Source organism: Oculina patagonica, chromosome 5 (genome assembly GCF_052425735.1).
Source record: "Oculina patagonica isolate OP01 chromosome 5, crgOcupat, whole genome shotgun sequence".
NCBI lineage: Eukaryota > Metazoa > Cnidaria > Anthozoa > Scleractinia > Oculinidae > Oculina > Oculina patagonica.
Genome location: NC_135762.1, coordinates 10,306,207 through 10,326,217, shown reverse-complemented (window position 1 = coordinate 10,326,217; position 20,011 = coordinate 10,306,207). Strand labels below are relative to the sequence as shown.

The 20,011-nt window shown below is 36.8% G+C and overlaps 3 protein-coding genes across 3 annotated transcripts; all 3 read left to right on the top strand.

Annotated features, from left to right (window-relative positions):
- The first annotated feature begins 6,211 nt into the window (after positions 1-6,211).
- LOC144655438 (allatostatin-A receptor-like) lies at positions 6,212-7,318 on the top strand. The gene has a single exon (XM_078515688.1). The coding sequence runs from the start codon at positions 6,212-6,214 to the stop codon at positions 7,226-7,228; it is 1,017 nt and encodes a 338-aa protein (XP_078371814.1). The 3' UTR covers positions 7,229-7,318.
- Positions 7,319-10,599: 3,281 nt separating this feature from the next.
- LOC144655163 (allatostatin-A receptor-like) lies at positions 10,600-11,924 on the top strand. Its single transcript, XM_078515371.1, has one exon. It carries the CDS (start codon positions 10,600-10,602, stop codon positions 11,623-11,625), a length of 1,026 nt encoding a protein of 341 aa, XP_078371497.1. The 3' UTR covers positions 11,626-11,924.
- A 5,230-nt stretch (positions 11,925-17,154) lies between these two features.
- On the top strand, positions 17,155-18,278 carry LOC144652942 (QRFP-like peptide receptor). Its single transcript, XM_078512833.1, has one exon. It carries the CDS (start codon positions 17,155-17,157, stop codon positions 18,172-18,174), a length of 1,020 nt encoding a protein of 339 aa, XP_078368959.1. The 3' UTR covers positions 18,175-18,278.
- The last annotated feature ends 1,733 nt before the right edge of the window (positions 18,279-20,011 follow it).

Genomic DNA, 20,011 nt, shown 5'->3' with positions numbered 1-20,011 from the left:
AATTACCCCAAGTGGTACTGTGTGTGTGACAGATTAACATCTTTTTGAGTCTAGTTAAAAGGGTTTAAAATGTTTTCGAACTCGGAGCGCAAATAAAATTTAAAAGCGTGAAATATTTCGTCTGATATCATCCAGACTTCATTAGTCTAGTTTATTTCAAGTTATTGTATGTCAAAAATACTGATGTCTTGTCCTTTTTATAGATCCTACGCCACCTTCAATTACTCCCTTTGATGAACCATGAGAACCATAAGAGAAGGGACACAAAAGGTCATTAAGTGTATAGCAAAAGCATCTCCAAAACCCAGTGCAAACTGGTACAGGAATGGCAAGATATTAAATGTCACAAACTGTTAGAGTCCAGATGACAAATACTGCAAGAATATCATTAACAAGGTTTATGGGGAAGCCCCAAAACCAGCATCGAATACTGCTAACACCAAACAGGTGCTAAAAATACGCAGTGCATCGTATCCCAGGGATCAAGGGAAAATATGAGTGTGTAGCAACGAATGGTGTTGATCCACCTGTTAAGTTAGCTTTTGATCTGGATGTGCAAGGTATGTACAAGTATATTATTAGCTATGACATGAAATTACATTTAAATCACCCCCACTGATGGTGTAGCATTGCGATTTGTGCACTGGTCTCCAAATTGATCGGTCGGGGGTTCCATCCCAGGCCGGCGTCATTGTGATGTGTTCTCAGGCATAACTTGCACAGTGACTCTTCACCCAGATGGATATATGAGTTGACAATCCAAATGTTGGCTAGCATACTATGCAGGGGGAGATGGAAATACTTCAACAGTAGACATTCCATGCTGCAGAAAAAAAATAAATACTTACCAGCCAATTTTTTTGGTACATGTGCAAAATTCGCAATGTAGGCCTGATATGATGGTCTGCATTTCCTAAAGATGGTTGCCTTGTATTGCACTGCACATCCTTACAGTGGACCAAAAATATCCGTTTGATTAATTTGATTTTTTGGCACCAAACTAGTAATGGCTTGAAAAGATCTATATTGTACCTCCCCCAATTTATGACTTTTTGCCTGATAGGTGTGTCATATGTAACAAAACTGAAATTAATTACCACTACAGTGAGATTTGGTAACCTAAAGTCATAGGGAGACCTCATAAATTCAATTAAAATTTATGTTTTAGTTTATGTCTTGTTCTTAACTGCACACTTGCGCGATGTTATCTTTTGAATACAGCTACTAGGATTGATTGATTGATTGATTGATTGATTGATTGATTGATTGATTGATTGATTGATTGATTGGTTGGTTGGTTGGTTGGTTGCTTGCTTGCTTGCTTGCTTGGTTAGCTGGCTGGCTGGCTGGTTGGTTGGTTTGTTGGCTGGCTGGGGGTTGGCTTGCTGGCTGGCTGGCTGGCTGGCAGGCAGGTTGGTTAGTTGGTTGGCTGGCTGGCTGGCTGGCTGGCAGGCAGGTTGGTTAGTTGGTTGGTTGGTTGGCTAGCTGGCTGGTTGGTTGGTCTGCTGGCTGGCTAGTTAGTTGGTTGGTTGGTTTTATACCAAATTAATGTATTGTTAATTTTCTTGTTTCCTATTATAGCTGCACCCATACTAGAAAAAAGTTCAAAAAGAGTATTAGTTACTGATGGCTTGGAGGCAGAGGTGTCTTGTTCAGTAAAGAAAGGCAACCCCCTGCCGACATTCACGTGGGAGTACCAAAATATTGACTGCCCCGATGCTGATTCCTGTCTGCCAGATGAAAATCAGTGGAAATCTGTTCCTGGAAATCTGATGATCACACCCACAAACACACCAACAAGTCAAAGTGTGGTGGAAGTTGAAAAAGACCAGTTAGCAGCTTTCTATCGCTGCAAAGCAGTGAATACTGTAGGGAATGATTCTCATGTTATAAAACTCGTTCGCCTTGGTAAGAAGAGTTTCTACCTTGATGGAAATACATGTACATATCACTTATATATCAGATGCAAAAAGGATTAATCTATTTGCCTCTGTTAAAAAAACTACTGAGTTTAATTTGAAGCGAAAAGTTGATCATCTTGGCTTTATACCTATGTTCTTTATTTTTGTTTTATGACACTGCCTAATTACAAATTACTAATTACAAATTGATTTCCGAACAAAGTTAGTGTCCAAGCTTAGCCACAGAGAAATAACACGATTGGTTTGTCCCAGCTAAACAGGGGTACTTAATTCGGTCTCTTCGCTATAAAACATACCAGTTGAACTCGCATAATTGGATTAAGAACATCATATCTTATTAGGTAAAAAGAGCGACTAAGTCTTAGCTTATCTTCTCAGAAAGAAAAGCGGACGCTCGTCCCCATGAAACCTCCACTAATCAGTAAGATGAAAATGTCTTCTTAAACGCAGCTTTCTAGAGTACTAGTGTGTTTTATAACATAGCTAGCAGAGCCGCATAAACAATTTCAGCATATGTGAGCTTTCACAAAATCCAATAGTGCCCACTGATGTCGCGAGCAAATCGCTTCGCCAGATTATTTTTTAGGCGCGCAAGTTTTTGTTGCGGGTTTAGATTTACATTTCCACCGGCAATGTTATAAAACAATTTGTTCATGCTTTTAGCTGTGCACTATTGAGTTAAGGTGCACTTGGGAAGTTTGGAGAGCACTCAAAACCCTAGAGTTGTTCACGGCTATCGCCTTGAGCAACTCTTGCGCTTCTTTCGTGCTCTCCCCAACTTCCCACGTGCACCATGCCCTTCTGCTAGTTTTGCACAGTTGCCAATTTCACATCTGCACGCTTGAGATGTCGACTTCAACAAGTTTTCTAAGTTATTTCCGGCGCGGTTTTATTACTCCCTTCGTTTTTCAGACGCATTGGACTATTATTATTATTCCACAAGCGCACGTTGGATATGGTAGATATCCAACGAGGCGCGTAGCGCCGAGTTGGTTATAAAGATCTCATATCCGACAAGCGCGAGTGGAATAATTGTTTTATTTAAAACGCCCAAAGAATTGGAATATTCGAGCTCCCCAGCTGTTTTCGTTGACGCGTATCGGCTACCATTTTTATGTCAATGGTATATGAGCTCATATACTATTGGCTATTAACCAATCAAAACTCATGAATTGCAATATACCATTGCTAGTTTTTAATAAAGTGATATAGCTTCTTTAATTGCGGGTGTATTATGTAGTTGATTTCTTTTCCTTGACAAAATTAATTGAGAGTCAGACGGTGTTCATAGTAATTTGTCCAGTGTTACATGTAACTGGAATAAAAATTTAATGACTTACTCAGGATAAACTTAGTAACCCGTTGTCTTCGATTACACGGAGAAAAAAAACTATATAGTTAATAAATGTTATTGAAGGCTATCCAGTTGCCTTGCGTTTAAAATAATTATTGAAGCAAATTTTGCTTATTTTGTCTCATTTTTAATTTAATCCTGGCATCAACACCTGTTTCGAAGGGAACTAAATTGCTATATTTGATTCAGTTGTGTCACGATTTTAATAAAGGAAATGCATGCAAAAGCGACGACCTTCGGGTATAGCAGGGAGGAAAAGTATGTTTATAAATCGCAGCAAGTATATAAGTAAGTAATGTAGTGTACGTAGGTGACGTATTGTCAGTGTATTGCAAGTAAGAAAGGTCTTGTAAGTTACGTAGGCAGATAAATAAAGTACAATAAAATGTTTATAAATCCCCAAAGGAAGACTAAAATGATAGACCTTTTAAGATTTGTATGTTTGTTATCCCGTCTCATAACATGTGACGTTACACTTAAGAATTATTTCTTTTAAATTCAGTGAAATTCAGATGGATAAAGAGAAAATTATCTAGGAAGCACTATGTGACCTAAAATGGGCAATTTTCATTTTATATTTAACAATTATTCGCCGAAGGCGAAGTGATTATTGTTGAATAATCCCCGAGACGAAGTCGAGGGGATTATTCAACAACAATCACTGAGCCTGAGGCAAATAATTGTTTTAGTATAATTTTTAGAGGTGATCATCAAGAACTTAAAAAAATAACAATAGCACACAAGAAAACAGCAAACACAAGTGTTCGCTTGCATACGGTGTAAACCAGTTTAAATCATCGATTGCAATCAGAATTTATTTATTTAGTTAAAGCAATAAAACGGAACAAAACAAACACAATGAGAAAGATAGATGTCCGTTACCTTTGTATGATTGTGGACGACTTCTAAGCGAATGTGCGAATCCTCTAAAAATGAGAAGCTCCGGTGAGAAGAAGAACTAAATAATGTTTGCTCAATCGATCTGACTGAGTTTCTCATCGATCGCCAAAACCGCCGTGTTTACGACCAATTCTAATGCCTTGAAAACCATCTCTTGAAAATATTTTCAGTCCAAAAGCCTTGGTAGTTAATTTAAAAAATTACGAATGTTTAAAATATCCAGGACTTGGACTGGTTTCTTTTAAATCAAAGAAATTTTCATTCAGCAAAAGCGGCCATGTTTACTTGCCTGGATGTCAAAGGTGGCGTGGCTAAGTAACCAAGCCTTCAAAGCTATAATCACCCCGTGCGGGGTGAATATAGCCTCATAAGCCGAGCTTCTCGACCAATCAGAATGCTTCAATTCTCATAATCACCTCTGAAATTATACTAATTTATAATAAAGATATGGTGAAGTTTTATCAATAAACAGAGTCATTGCTGCTGATTGCAATTTACGTCTTTTATTTTGTAGCTAGAATTTAGTAGTACCTCATTTATCTTTCACGTTTTGCCTTAATGAAACAATGGCTGCGGTCACATCTACCAACGCGAAATCACCAACGTGAAAAGCTACATCTTGCCGTCGAAAACGTGTGTTGAAAACTTCAAACGTGACCTCAGGACCTGGTCACGTAATTCCTAGACGCTTGCGGTTTGACGTTTCCGAAAACCTGAAGCTAAATGTCTCTAATAAGGATTTTCCCGTTTCCCACTTGTCCAGTTGAACCCATGCACCCACTTTAAGACGTCTTTAATCGTTAAACTCTCGATGTTTTGAATCGTATTCAGCTCCGCAATTATTTCAGATCTTCCTGTTAATCTAAATTATTTGTCATAACGCTCCAATATATAGAAAACTTTAATTGAAATAGACAGAGAAATATTTACGAAGAAATATTTTCCCTGCTCGCTTTCTTAACGTCATTCATGCTGCTTACAAAGTAAACAGCGCGCCAACGATTGTGCTGCCTTCATTTCGGTGATGAACTTTGGACTCAAACTTCTCTTGTAATTTTACTAGCCTGTCGTCTCTTTAAGAACTTAAGCTGCAGGACGCTGAAAGTTTCTTTACCGATAACACTCGCTCGAAGGCTGCTTGACCTTCAAGCGGACTCCGGCCGGATTCGCGTTCTCAAGAATCAAAGTTTGCTGAGTTGCTACAATCCTTTAAAACAATAAACAAATTAACGAAGGACGCTAGCAAAAGCTATCAGATTTGATAGGTTTGTAAAGCAACAATAGTTTGAGTGCGGATACAAAGTTGTCCGACAATTTGTCTCGACAAAATTTGTCCTTTAGTTTTGTCACGGACAATTCCTACTTTGTCTCGGTGGAAAGGTCCTAACTTGTTTTAAATTCTACATTTGCTTTGAGGAGGACACGACGGGACGCCTTCATGAAAAATTAAATTTATAAGACAAGCAGCAATATATCATAAATATTTGTAAACGGTGTTTATCCTCTATGACGTCATGGACAGGTGGAAAGCAAATCTTTAGGTTGTTCTGTGAAACTGAATTAGTTCATACTTCTAGTTCAGCGTCCTGAACTGAATTAGTTCATACTTCTGGCAAACATGAACAACACAAGTTTCAATGTTTTTTTGGGTCAGGAAACGTGCTCCCAAATCATTTTCACAACGCTCACAACAACTATTTCCTTTTGTTAGTTTTACGGCATTTGAGTGCATGGGGAAACAAAGGTGTCTGAGAATTTGTCGCCACAGAATTTGTCCTTTAGTTTTTGTCACGGATAATTCATACTTTGTCTGCCCGGGTGGAAAGGCCATAACTTGTTTTAAATTCTACTTTTTCTTTGAAGAGGACGCGACGAGATGTCTTCATGATATAAGAAAAATTGATAAGACAAGCAGCAATTTTTAATAAATATTTGTTAACGGTGTTTATCCTCTATGACGTCATGGACAGGTGAAAAGCAAATCTTAACTACAGGTTGTTCTGTGAAACTGATTAAGATTAAAATCCTGGCAAACATGAACAACACAAGTTTCAATGCTTTTTTGGGTCAGCAAACGTGTTCCCAAATCATTTCCGCAACGCTCACAACATCTATTTCCTTTGTTAGTATTTCTGCATTTGTCGGAAATGTTCTAGTCACAGTTATCTTTCTGATGAATACCACTCTTAGAACAAGCACAAATTATTTCATCGTAAACATGGCGCTATCTGATCTACTGTCCGCTTTGACCAACTGGCCACTCTACGCTACTGAAGGGACACTTTCAAGGAAGCCATTGATCAACGATCCGGTGGCTACAGTTGTATGCAAACTGGGACTGTATTCCAGAGCTGTTTCACAGACCGTTTCAGTTCTGAGCCTAGTGTGGATTGTTCTGGAGAGATTCATCGCCATTGTGCATCCCTTCAAGGCTATGAAAATGCTGACAAGGCGGCTTCGAGCGGTTTTATTGATACTCACTTGGAGCATTCCACTATTGATTGCTTCTCCTTATATCGGCTTTTCAAAGATCGTAAAACAGGGTCAACAGACATACTGCAGGTTTTCCTGGGGTACCATGGAACTCTCCATATACTATCCGAGTGGATTCGTTTTACTTTACTGTGTGCCACTAGTGACAATAATTATACTTTACACTAAAATCATGAAAAGTTTGACAAGATCAAGGCCGGCAGCGGATGAAGTGCAGGAAAGCGCGAGAATAAGAAATCGTCAACAGAACATGATTGTGATGAAAGTCTTCATATCGATTGTGATTGTATTTTTCCTCTGCTGGACGCCGCTGTGTGTTTTTTTAGTATTGAAAATGGTTTTCCCATCTCTGTATGCCAAAGATGCATGTTTGTTATATAATGGTTTGTTTTTTTATGTTTTTCCATCTTTAGCCGCAGCAATTAACCCAGTTATTCTGTTTGTGTCCAGTACTAATTTTTACAGTGCGCTAAAGGAAACGTTTAATTGTTTTACGTGGAAGTCTTGTTGCGAAAGTCGACGAGTTTCACCCCAAACAGGAGTTATCGAGCTTAACTAGAATTTTAATAGACATTAAAGGAAACGAGTAATTTTACATGGGATCTTAAATCCAGATCAAGTGTTTTAAATTTCTCATTTATTCATCTATTTATCATTTTTTTATTCTATATTTTGTCGTGTGATAAATATACAGTTAAGATTTATAAATCGGAGCAGCTTATTGTATCTACAATTTATTTACTTTAATTATTTTCCACGACACCCTTGATGACTGACAGACAGACAGAAAGCTTGACAGCTTTAATTATTAAAAATTAAAAATTATATGCTTTTATTGGAAATATCATTTTCATGCATGGTTACGAACAAAGATTCGAAAGCGGAGACCTGATTCGTGTGGATAATTTCGCTTTAGAAAAATCTATTCTTCTAGCTCATCAATAATACTGGGACAAAATAAAACAATTTTATAAAACTGAAATAAAACTGGATTGTAACCTGTGTAACCTTTCCTATTTCACGAATTTCGCATGATTTCTCTTTGTATAATATACAACAAATAAGGTTTCGGCTCAGTGACCAAATGTAAAAAAGTTAAATTTGATCAGCTGCTGTCAGCGGTCGCCAAAGGAAACATTTTGTTTTTGCCAATTATTAACTATTTCCATTATTCCAAGGAAGCGCCAAACTGGATCACTGGCGAAATGTACTGGAATAATTATGCTTTCACAGAAAAAAACTTTCATTTGATTTTACGCCTTCTTAAAATCCCGGGGGGGGGGGGGGGGGATACTTCCATATGTGGCCTATATAGGTATGTGCCGCCAGATAGGGTATGGGTTTTGAGGTTCTCGGTCCTTAAATAGGATATCATTTTTGCTCCTTTTGGCAATGTGTTCCCGGTGTGATCCTTAGATAGGGTACCTATATTCTATTAGCTAAAATAAACGCCCAGCTCTCACCAACTTCCCGCGTGCACCATGCCCTTCTGCTAGTTTTGCACAGTTGCCAATTTCACATCTGCTACGCATGAGATGTCGACTTCAACAAGTTTCCTAAGTTATTTTCCGGCGCGGTTTTATTACTCCCTTCGTTTTTCAGACGTATTGGACTATCATTATTATTATCCACAAGCGCACGGAGGCGCGTAGCGCCGAGTTGGCTATAAAGATCTCATATCCGACAAGCGCGAGTGGAATAATTGTTTTATTTAAAACGCCCAAAGAATTGCAATATTTGAGCACCCCAGCTGTTTTCGTTGACGCGTATCGGCTACCATTTTTGTGTCAATGGTATATGAGCTCATATACTATTGCCTATTAACCAATCAAAACTCATGAATTGCAATATACCATTGCTAGTTTTTAATAAAGTGATATAGCTCCTTTCATTGCGGGTGTATTATGTAGTTGATTTCTTTTCCTTGACAAAATTAATTGAGACGGTGTTCATAGTAATTTGTCCAGTGTTACATGTAACTGGAATAAAAATTTAATGACTTACTCAGGATAAACTTAGTAACCCGTTGTCTTCGATTACACGGAGAAAAAAACTATATAGTTAATAAATGTTATTGAAGGCTATCCGTGCCTTGCGTTTAAAATAATTATTGAAGCAAATTTGCTTATTTTGCCTCATTTTTAATTTATCCTGCATCAACACCTGTTTCGAAGGGAACTAAATTGCTATATTTGATTCAGTTGTGTCACGATTTTAATAAAGGAAATGCATGCAAAAGCGACGACCTTCGGGTATAGCAAGGAGGGAAAGTATGTTTATAAATCCTCGCAAGTATATAACTAAGTAATGTAGTGTAAGTGACGTAGGCAGATAAATAAAGAACAATAAAATGTCTATAAATCCCCAGTGGAAGACTGAAATGATATACCTTTTAAGATTTGTATGTTTGTTATTCCGTCTCATAACATGTGACGTTACACTTAGAATTATTTCTTTTAAATTCAGTGAAATTCAGATGGATAAAGAGAAAATTATCTAGGAAGCACCATGTGACCTAAAATGGGCAATTTTCATTTTATATTTTATAATAAAGATATGGTGAAGTGTTATCAATAAACAGAGTCATTGCTGCTGATTGCAATTTACGTCTTTTATTTTGTAGCTAGAATTTAGTAGTACCTCATTTATCTTTCACGTTTTGCCTTAATGAAACAGTGGCTGCGGTCACATCTACCAACGGGAAATCACCAACGTGAAAAGCTACATCTTGCCGTCGAAAACGTGTGTTGAAAACTTCAAACGTGACCTCGGGACCTGATCACGTGATTCCTAGACGCTTGCGTTTTGACGTTTCCGAAAACCTGAAGCTAAATGTCTCTAATAAGGATTTTCCCGTTTCCCACTTGTCCCGTTGAACCCATGCAGACTTTAAGACGTCGTTAATCGTTAAAATCGCGATGTTTTGAATCGTATTCAGCTCCGCAATTATTTCAGATCTTCCTGTTAATCTAAATTATTTGTCATAACGCTCCAATATATAGAAAACTTTAACTGAAATAGACAGAGAAATTTTTCTCTTTTTTTTTTTTTTTTTTAAACCTTTTTTTTTTTTTTTTTTTTCTTTTTTTTTTTTAAAAAATTTTTAAAACCCCCCCGGCCGGTAAAAAAAAATTGGATGCTAAATCCTTTAAAAAAAAAAAAATAACAAGGACGAGAAAAGTATAGATTTGATAGGTTTGTAAAGCAACAATAGTTTGAGTGCGGATACAAAGTTGTCTGACCATTTGTCTCGACAAAATTTGTCCTTTAGTTTTGTCACGGACAATTCCTACTTTGTCTCGGTGGAAAGGTCCTAACTTGTTTTAAATTCTACATTTGCTTTGAGGAGGACACGACGGGACGCCTTCATGAAAAATTAAATTTATAAGACAAGCAGCAATATATCATAAATACTATATTTGTAAACGGTGTTTATCATCTATGACGTCATGGACAGGTGGAAAGCAAATCTTTAGGTTGTTCTGTGAAACTGAATTAGTTCATACTTCTGGCAAACATGAACAACACAAGTTTCAATGCTTTTTTGGGTCAGGAAACGTGCTCCCAAATCATTTCCACAACGCTCACAACAACTATTTCCTTTTGTTAGTTTTACGGCATTTGAGTGGGGAAACAAAGGTGTTTGACAATTTGTCGCCACAGAATTTGTCCTTTAGTTTTTGTCACGGATAATTCATACTTTGTCTGCCCGGGTGGAAAGGCCATAACTTGTTTTAAATTCTACTTTTTCTTTGAAGAGGACGCGACGAGATGTCTTCATGATATAAGAAAAATTGATAAGACAAGCAGCAATTTTTAATAAATATTTGTTAACGGTGTTTATCCTCTATGACGTCATGGACAGGTGAAAAGCAAATCTTAACTACAGGTTGTTCTGTGAAACTGATTAAGATTAAAATCCTGGCAAACATGAACAACACAAGTTTCAATGCTTTTTTGGATCAGCAAACGTGTTCCCAAATCATTTCCGCAACGCTCACAACATCTATTTCCTTTGTTAGTATTTCTGCATTTGTCGGAAATGTTCTAGTCACAGTTATCTTTCTGATGAATACCACTCTTAGAACAAGCACAAATTATTTCATCGTAAACATGGCGCTATCTGATCTACTGTCCGCTTTCACCAACTGGCCACTCTACGCTACTGAAGGGATACTTTCCAGAAAACCATTGATCAACGATCCAGAAGCTACTGTTGTGTGCAAACTGGGACTGTATTCCAGAGCTGTTTCACATACCGTTTCAGTTCTGAGCCTTGTGTGGATTGTTCTGGAGAGATTCATCGCCATTGTGCATCCCTTCAAGGCTATGAAAATGCTGACAAGGCGGCTTCGAGCGGTTTTATTGATACTCACTTGGATCATTCCACTATTGATTGGTTCTCCTTATATTCGCTTTTCAAAGATCGTAAAACAGGGTCAACAAACATACTGCAGGTTTTCATGGGGTAGCATGGAACTCTCCATATACTATCCGAGTGGATTCGTTTTACTTTACTGTGTGCCACTAGTGACAATAATTATACTTTACTCTAGAATCATGAAAAGTTTGACAAGATCAAGGCCGGCAGCGGATGAAGTGCAGGAAAGCGCGAGGATAAGAAATCGTCAACAGAACATGATTGTGATGAAAGTCTTCATATCGATTGTGATTGTATTTTTCCTCTGCTGGACGCCGCTGTGTGTGTTTTTAGTATTTAAAATGGTTTTCCCATCTCTGTATGCCAAAGATGCATGTTTGTTATATAATGGTTTGTTTTTTTATGTTTTTCCATCTTTAGCCGCAGCAATTAACCCAGTTATTCTGTTTGTGTCCAGTACTAATTTTTACAGTGCGCTAAAGGAAACGTGTAATTGTTTTACATGGAAGTCTTGTTGCGAAAGTCGACGAGTTTCACCCCAAAGAGAAGTTATCGAGCTTAAACATGGGTTTTAATACACATTAAAGGAAACGAATAATGTTACATGGGATCTTAAATCTAGTAGTGTTTTAATTTCTCTTTTATTCATCTCTTTTATCTTTATTTTATTCTATATTTTGTTGTATGATAAATATACAGTTAAGATTTATAAATCGGAGCAGCTTATTGTTTCTACAATTTATTTACTTTAATTATTTTTCACGATACCCTTGATGACTGACAGACAGACAGACAGCATTACAGCTTTATTAAAAATTTAATATTATGTGCTTTATTGGAAATATCATTTTCATGTATGATTAAGAACAAAGTTTAGAAAGCGGAGAACTGAATCGTGTGGATAATTTCGCTTTAGAAAAATCTATCCTACTCATCAATAACACTGGGACAAAATATAACAACTTAATAAAACTAAAATAAAACCTGCGTGACCTGTCCTATTTGTCCGACTTTCGCAGGATATCCCTTTTTATTATTCAACAAATGCGCGCGCTGCCCATATATGGTCAAAACTAACGATATCTGTCATCCGTACATAACAGATATCCTGCGATATACGTGGTTCCGAAATTCGTCCAAAGCCTTGTAACGCGCTGCAAATTACACTTTTTCTATCTGCAAAATGTGTTTCGTTGACAAATTGTCGAATAATAAAACAATATCCTCTCTCTGCGGATTCGTCTGATTTGCCACTCGGCCTACGGCCTCGTCGGCTAGTTCAGGCGATATTCCGCTCGCAGGATAATTGTTAAGTATAATATACCACAAATAAGGTCTCGATTCAGTGACCAAATATAAAAAAGTTAAATTTGATCAGCTGCTGACGGCGGTCGCCAAAGGAAATATTTTGTTTTTGCCGATTATTAACTATTTCCATTATTCCAAGGAAGCGCCAAACTGGGTCACTGGCGAAATGCACTGGAATAATAATGCTTTACACAGAAGAAACTTTCATTTGATTTCACGCCTTACACGACGTACAAGGGGGGGATGGATGCCACCCCTCCCCCCGTAATTTTTTTTTTCTTCTAAATTTTGAAAGGAGGATTTACTCTACAATGCCGAAACTTTCAGTAGCTGTTCATTCATCCCTTGCCGAGATTTTGATAAGTCAACCATGTGCCCATGATATTTTACGTTGCCATGCCAATATCATAATTACAAGCAGGTCTGGCCAAAAATCGTCATTTTTAACACTTTTCTTTGTTTTTTTTTTCCAGTTTTCTGGAACAGAATTGAACGATTTGTTTATTTTTACATTCCACAAGCATTGTGGCTTGATTTTGCATCAATTTCCGTTATTTTGCGACTTTCTAAGAAAACGATGAAATCCAAGATGGCGGATCCAAGATGGTGGCTCTTATGACGTCATGTGACGTCATGTGACGTGACAGCCAACAAAAACTATGTCATCTTGTAGAGTAAGCGAATGGTTTTCTACTCAGAGCATAATAATTTCGCTGCGCTTTAATAGAACGAAAACCCCGGGGAAGGGGTCCATCCACCCCCCTCCCCCCTGTACGATGGTGGGGGCATGAATTTGCTTGAACGTCCGAGGGTTAAAATGTTTTAAAAATTATAAAATACGCCACTCAATGTCAAAATGTTACCTTCTGTTCAAAACAAACCACACGACTTTAATTTTAAAAAAGCTTTAAAATGAATCAACCAACGGACAAGTTCTTTAAAAGGGGGAAAGGTAATAACAGACATCGTGCAATGTATAATCTCTATATTAAATTCATTTTGCAAATAATATTCACTGTTAAAATGCATATTTTAACTGTAAAAACCATCCTTGAATTTGGTTTAAATAAACTATAAATCAGATTGCGTTGAACTCAATTTTAGTTGAAATTTTTTTCAGCTTGGAAATATACTAGGTTTTCTGGGAGAAAAGGAACAGAACTTGAACACCAACAGGAGGGTCTAATTGGAGTTTAGTGTTTAGTGTTATTTGGCAATTATTTTTAGTGTTTGCTGTTATATTGGCCAATTTTTTAATGTTTTCTGTTTCCAAGGAAAGTGTTAAGTGTTTGGAGTGGTTTTTGTGAAAAATCCTTTTAATGGAAATTCTTATTTTCTCTTCAAAAATCGGGAAAAACACTCATGAACTAACAGAATATTTTTGTATTTCTCCTCGGACATCTTTGGTAGTCTTCGGAAATCTTCGGTACTCTTCGGAAATCTTCAGCAGCCTTCGGGAATATTTGGCAGTCCTCGGAAATCTTCCGAAATGATCAGAAATCGTCGAAAAATGGCCGAAAACTTCTTCATATACTAAACAAAATAATATTGGCCTTTTTGGAGCCGTTTTTGTTTCTTTCTGGATAAAATATACTGTCACAGTGAATGTTTTTACTTTTAGTGTTAAAATGCCTAAAATTTCACTGTTTCATGTTACAGAGCCAAAAAATTAAGTGTTTAGTGTTATCAAGGTATCCCCTTTCAGATCCTCCAACAACACTAGTTATCATCATCGAAGTCGTCGTCGTCGTCATTATCATCATCATCATCATCATCATCATCATCACTACATCTGCAGATTTTGTACAAGCAGTCGAGGTCTGTTTATAAACGTTGTTTCCCGTGCGGTTCAGGAAGTGGATTCGCTTTTAAGACGTCGTTAATTGAATAGGTCTATTGTCTTAGTAGAATAAAGTGACGGGCCTGCACGACTCCTACGTTCGTGGTTCGTGACTTTGTACATTTGCCGTTTTATGTTAACTTCGGTCTTTTGACCTTTTTTGCTTCTCACTTGTTTCTGAAGGGCACTATATGCTGCTTTTTTTTTAATATGGTGGAGAGTTTTTTAATGGGAGCTAAACCACTCGTTGGTTTCATACGCCACTCCATCCGGGACCCGAGTGCCATATTTTCCGTATGCCCCTCTAGCAAGTGGCGCCTTTTCTACTTTGAATTAATTTGGTCTCTTGTGTCGTTTGTCGGTTAGCAAGCATCGACAAGCAGGTTTAATTTGTTTAACTAAGCAACGAAAAAGAATGAGATTCCAAAGAACTTTATAAGAACAATAACACGATAACGGAAACCTTGACGATTTCAAGGTCTTTAGAGGGAATTCCTCGCAAGGAATTTCTCAAAGTGCAAGATACCGTAAGGAAGAAAAAAATGTTGTCAAGAAATTTGCCGCATCGGATTCAAGTCAAAGTAAGTGATGTTTTCAGTTCTTACATTTTATTTAGTTGACAAGTATTTTATTTATATAATTGCAACGCAGTTAGTGTTTCTATATCCTAGGCACGGGTGCTTTGCATTTTCTATGAAGGACGAACGCGTCGATTTGTAAAACTGGCTCGATTATTCGAAAACAATGAAATAAAAATACGCACTGTCAACTACGTTTGATCTCCATATAATAAAAAGAACATTACACATTGGCTCAAAGATATAAATTTATGTTCGGATGGTAGAAACGATATCTCACGAGTTAGCGCAGTGAACATAAAATTCATATCTTCTCGCCACCGTGTAATATCCTAATATGCTTTTCTTTTAGGACGACTTCGAAACCATTCAAATAGCTGTACGGTCACCACAGAAAACATTTTCTTATTTAGTCATGCAATTATTTTGAGGTTGCGCCGAACTGGCTAATAAAAAATCTCGTTGGTAATATAAGCGCGATTGAAATAACGACTTTTTTAAAACTCATATCGAATATATTTTTTATAATTTTTAAAACCACCCACAACTAAACCATAAATAGTAATTTAGTTCTCTTTGAAACAGGTGTTGATGGCAGGATTTTAATCGAAAATTCGGTGAAAACAAGCAATATTTGCTTCAAGAATTATTTAAAACGAGTGAACGAGAAAAAGAGAGGTATTATTTATATTATATTTATTGACTATATATTATTCAAATTTACCAGTTTTAAAGTCGTGCTGCGATACAAAAAACTGTAAATGTAGAAATTAAAAATCGCAAGGAAACCCTGTGACGCTACAAATATAATTTTACAAGCTCTTTCAGGGGCTTTTTGTAAGCCTGTAACGCACTTAATCAAAGGCAAGTGACAGATTTGCTGGCATTAAAAGCCGTACGTATTACCATTGTATTTCGATATTTGGTAAATCAACATGTCTTAGTGTTTTCTCGATTATTAGTAGCATTCAAAAGTGGTTTTGCACTTTTCAACGAGTCAATCGTCTTAGTTCAATAGACCCCCACAATGCTTCTACTTCCGAATAGTTTTGTTCTGTTGGTTTCCGCACATTAAAAATAATATATTGTAAATAATAGAACTGAGAGCATCTTGACAGCCTTATAACATTATATCCGCCGTCTCCTTTTTTTTCAAAATGAAATACAAATTAAATTGTGTTGCACTTGACTTGAAATCTTTTCAGCCTCAAATGCATGTCTTCAAGAAAGACATCTTTCATCTTTCACCTATTACAAAGTTCGCGCAATTCCTTTTTGGTCCTTTTCTCTTTTTTTTGTAAATTTTTGATACCAATAAAGTTGATAGACAATCAAAAAAAGAAGGACTTTGTAGACTGAAGCGGCTGTGCTGTCGGTCTTCAAATAGTAGTTCGGGATGTTAACTTTATTTACTCTGGAAGTGATATTTGACTTCCTAATTTTGGTCATGAGCTTATGAATTTTAAACTTCGTAGAAATACATGTTTCTCATGTTTACCATAATTTGACAATCTTGTGGAACGCCACAGCAAAACACCAAGAAACAATCCATAATAATTGATAGTCAGAAGTTATTACTTATAAAAGTTTAAAGGCGAACACGCTTTCCTCCACAAGGAAGTAATGCATTGCAGGATTGGCAATACAATCACAGTACATTCAGGGTCTGAACGGGTTCAAATGGCCAAAATTTTAATGGAAGAAAATTTTAATGTGAAGCTAGCCCACAGGAAACATTAAAGTTAACATACGTTCCAATCTTGCAGTACAACCGCTTCTGAAAAACGTTCCTTTTCGATCAAGTTAATCAAATATTTCAGTGCGATTGTAAGCAATCTTTTCGATTATCGATGTCATCGTCTTGTAACGGGCGGGTACTTTTTTAGGTTTTCAGTTAATACACAATTTTCTTATGTCTGGTTTTAGTAATTGGATTTTTTTGTTCACTTATTAATTAATTTATATTCTTTGAGCCCCAAATCTTATTCATATTATTTAATATTTCTTTTTTTTTGAAAGCCAAACCTGGAAAACATTTAAAGCAAAAGAAAGAATAAATTAAAATTAAATGTACAATTTTTGGTATCACGTCTTTTCAAGTAACCTTTTTTTTAATTGTACTTTTTGTTGCGGTTGTATCTTTGTCATAGTCATAGCTTTGTATAAATCAGTAGGACAAAACGGGAGATCTTCATGAAACAGATATTCAAATAAAATTAATAAGACAAGCAACAATAAGTCATTTTATTTCACGCTGTTTACCCTCTATGACGTCAGGGACAGATGGAAAGCAAATCTTCGAGGCGATCTGTCCGATCATTTGAAATAAGACGCTGATCACATCTGTGAAATTAGATCATACTTCTGGCAAGACAACTATGAACAACTCAACATTAGATCATTCGACATGTTCCCAAACCGTTTCCACAGCGCTTACAACAGTTATTTCGTTGGTCGTTATTTCGGCATTAATCGGCAACATTTTAGTCGCAGCAGCTTTTCTGATGAACGGCACTCTCAGAACAAGCACAAATTATTTCATCGTAAACATGGCTGTATCTGATCTACTGTCCGCTTCGACCAACTGGCCACTGTTCGCTACTGAAGGGATGCTTTCAAGGAAACATTTGATCGACGATCCAGTGGCTACGGTCGTGTGCAAATTTGGACTGTATTCCAGAGCTGTTTCGCAGGTTGCTTCAATTCTGAGCCTTGTGTGGATTGTTGTGGAGAGATTCATCGCCATTGTGCATCCTTTCAAGGCTAAAATGCTGACAAGGCGGCTCCGAACAGTTTTATTGATACTCACTTGGATCATTCCACTGTTGATTGGTGCTCCCTATATCCTCTTTTCTGATATAGTAAAGGAGGGCCAACAGACATACTGCAGGCTTTTATGGGGTAAAAATGAACTCTCTATATATTTGCTCAGTGGATTCGTTTTATTTTACTTTGTGCCACAAGTGACAATAATTGTGCTTTACTCTCGAATCATGAAAAGTTTGACAGTATCACGGCCGGCAGCGGACGAAGTGCAAGAAAGCACGAGAATGAGAAATCGTCAACAGAACATGATTGTGATGAAAGTCTTCATATCGATTGTCATTGTATTTTTCCTCTGCTGGACGCCGCTGTGTGTGTTTTTGTTATTGAAAATGGTTTTTCCATCACTTTATGCCAAAGATTCATGCTTGCTATTTGCAGGTTTGTTTTTCTACGTATTTCCATCTCTACGGACAGCAATTAACCCAGCAATTTTGTTTGTTTCCAGTACAAATTTTCACAAGGCACTGAAGGAGATGTTTTATTGCTTAACATGGAAGTCTTGTTGCAAACGTGGACGAGTTTCACCACAAACCGAAGTAATCGAGCTTAACCGGCATCAAAATACACGTTGAATCTAAAGACTAATTTTTGCATGTGCCCTACAATCCATTTCTTTTTAAAGTTATTTGCTACACAAGGATTTACGCACAACTTAGAAAAGGAACTTTGTACAATATCTTTACAGTCATTGCTTAATGCCTGCATGTTTGACTTTTACAACTGTGTAATTCTTTAACTTCGTCAGACTCTCAGATTCAGTTAATGTTTGTAAAAAAACCTCGTGTTATTACTGCTTATTGCATTTAAATTTACGACTTTTTTGTTGTGGCCAAAAAAGAAACACTTGTTTTGTTGTCCACATTTTGCCTTAATGAAACTGTGTTTCAATGACACGTTTTGTTTTAATCAAGAACTCAAGTATCTCGCCGCTTACATCTAGATTACTTTTGCCGTATGTTGTGCATGAAGTTGAATTTCAAATATAGTTTCAACTTCACACACTGTCTTCACGGTTTACGACGTGTTAATTATACTTATTATTATTCGCGACGCCCTTGATGACTGACAGACTGACAACTTTACACATTTGTTAAAAGCAAAAAATTATGTTCTTTTGATTGGAAATATCATTTGCATGCCTGGTTACGAAAAAGCGGAGAACTGAATCGAAGGATAATTTCGCTTAAGAAAAATTTGTTTTATTTATTAACATCCCGCGCTAGCGCTGGAAAAACTGGATAATATGATAAACATATACCCTTGTATAATACACTCTGTTTTATATACGAACGCGTTTATAATAAATGTGGATGAGTCTGAGGATGTTCTTCTTTTAGCCCATACATTTTCTTAAATTTTGGGGCAAATCTCGGCCTCAATGTTCTTAAAAAAATTTTTTATATAAAAAGAGTGTATACGATAAATAAAGTGTCGATGCTGACAGTGATCTAAATTATATTTAGTTAAAGATATAGAATTAAAGGTTTTCTTTCAGATACGATTATGAAAATTTGATCAGCTGCTGACGACTGTCGCCATGAAAACATTTTGTATTTGTCGATTTTATTTTTAATTATTCGCATTGTTTCAACGCAGCGCTAAACTGGCTCTATGGCGCCATGCACTGGAATAATAATGCTTTTATCGCACTGATAAACTTTCATTTGCTTTCACGCCTTCATTAGTTGGTTCAAAATCATAAACAACACTGCTAAATTTCAAAACTTCACCTTCAGTTTAAAGCAAACCAAACGAATTAAAATAATAAAAAAATCTCTAGTCGGACTGCCAAGGGACAAGCTTTTTGAAAGAAGAAAAGGTATTACAATAACTTCATCGTTCATTGTGGCGTATTTTGTGGGCTCAAATGGAGAATTTATCGGACTAAAAAATATTTAGGCCGCTGCCGTGGACCAATCAGAACCAAGAAAATAACGAAGCCAGCCAATCAGAAATTAAAGCCATTTAACTGTTTGCGCCGTTTTCTTGCTGGCTGGGAGCACTTTAAGCTCCGTTTAATATGAGCCGAGACTCTTCCATCTGCAACAACAAACTATTCTTGAGCTTTAAAACGACACAATGACTGAAAATCTAACAGTGAAGCCAATTTTCAGTCCCAGTCTCAGCTAGACGAAGATGAATTGCGGAAATTCGCAAGATGATCAAGGCGGCAAAGTGATTCTAAGTTTGTCCAGCGAAACTTGCTCAGTTCAGGAATTATTTTATGCCAAACAACAAGTTCAGTAAGCATACAATCCAGGGTGAAGTAGAAATATTTCTAGCCGCTTAATACTATCGAAACCGGGACAAGCTCCGGAAGTTTGTGCCAAATTAATTCCCCAAGCTGTTCACCAGATATTTCTTATGGGTAGGTTGGGAGAAGTAATAATAGGAGGTTATATGTTGTAA

Bases quoted from the DNA above. Each gene is read 5' to 3' on its own strand.
- LOC144652942 (XM_078512833.1), top strand. From the start codon at position 17,155: ATGAACAACTCAACATTAGATCATTCGACATGTTCCCAAACCGTTTCC.
- LOC144655163 (XM_078515371.1), top strand. From the start codon at position 10,600: ATGAACAACACAAGTTTCAATGCTTTTTTGGATCAGCAAACGTGTTCC.
- LOC144655438 (XM_078515688.1), top strand. From the start codon at position 6,212: ATGAACAACACAAGTTTCAATGCTTTTTTGGGTCAGCAAACGTGTTCC.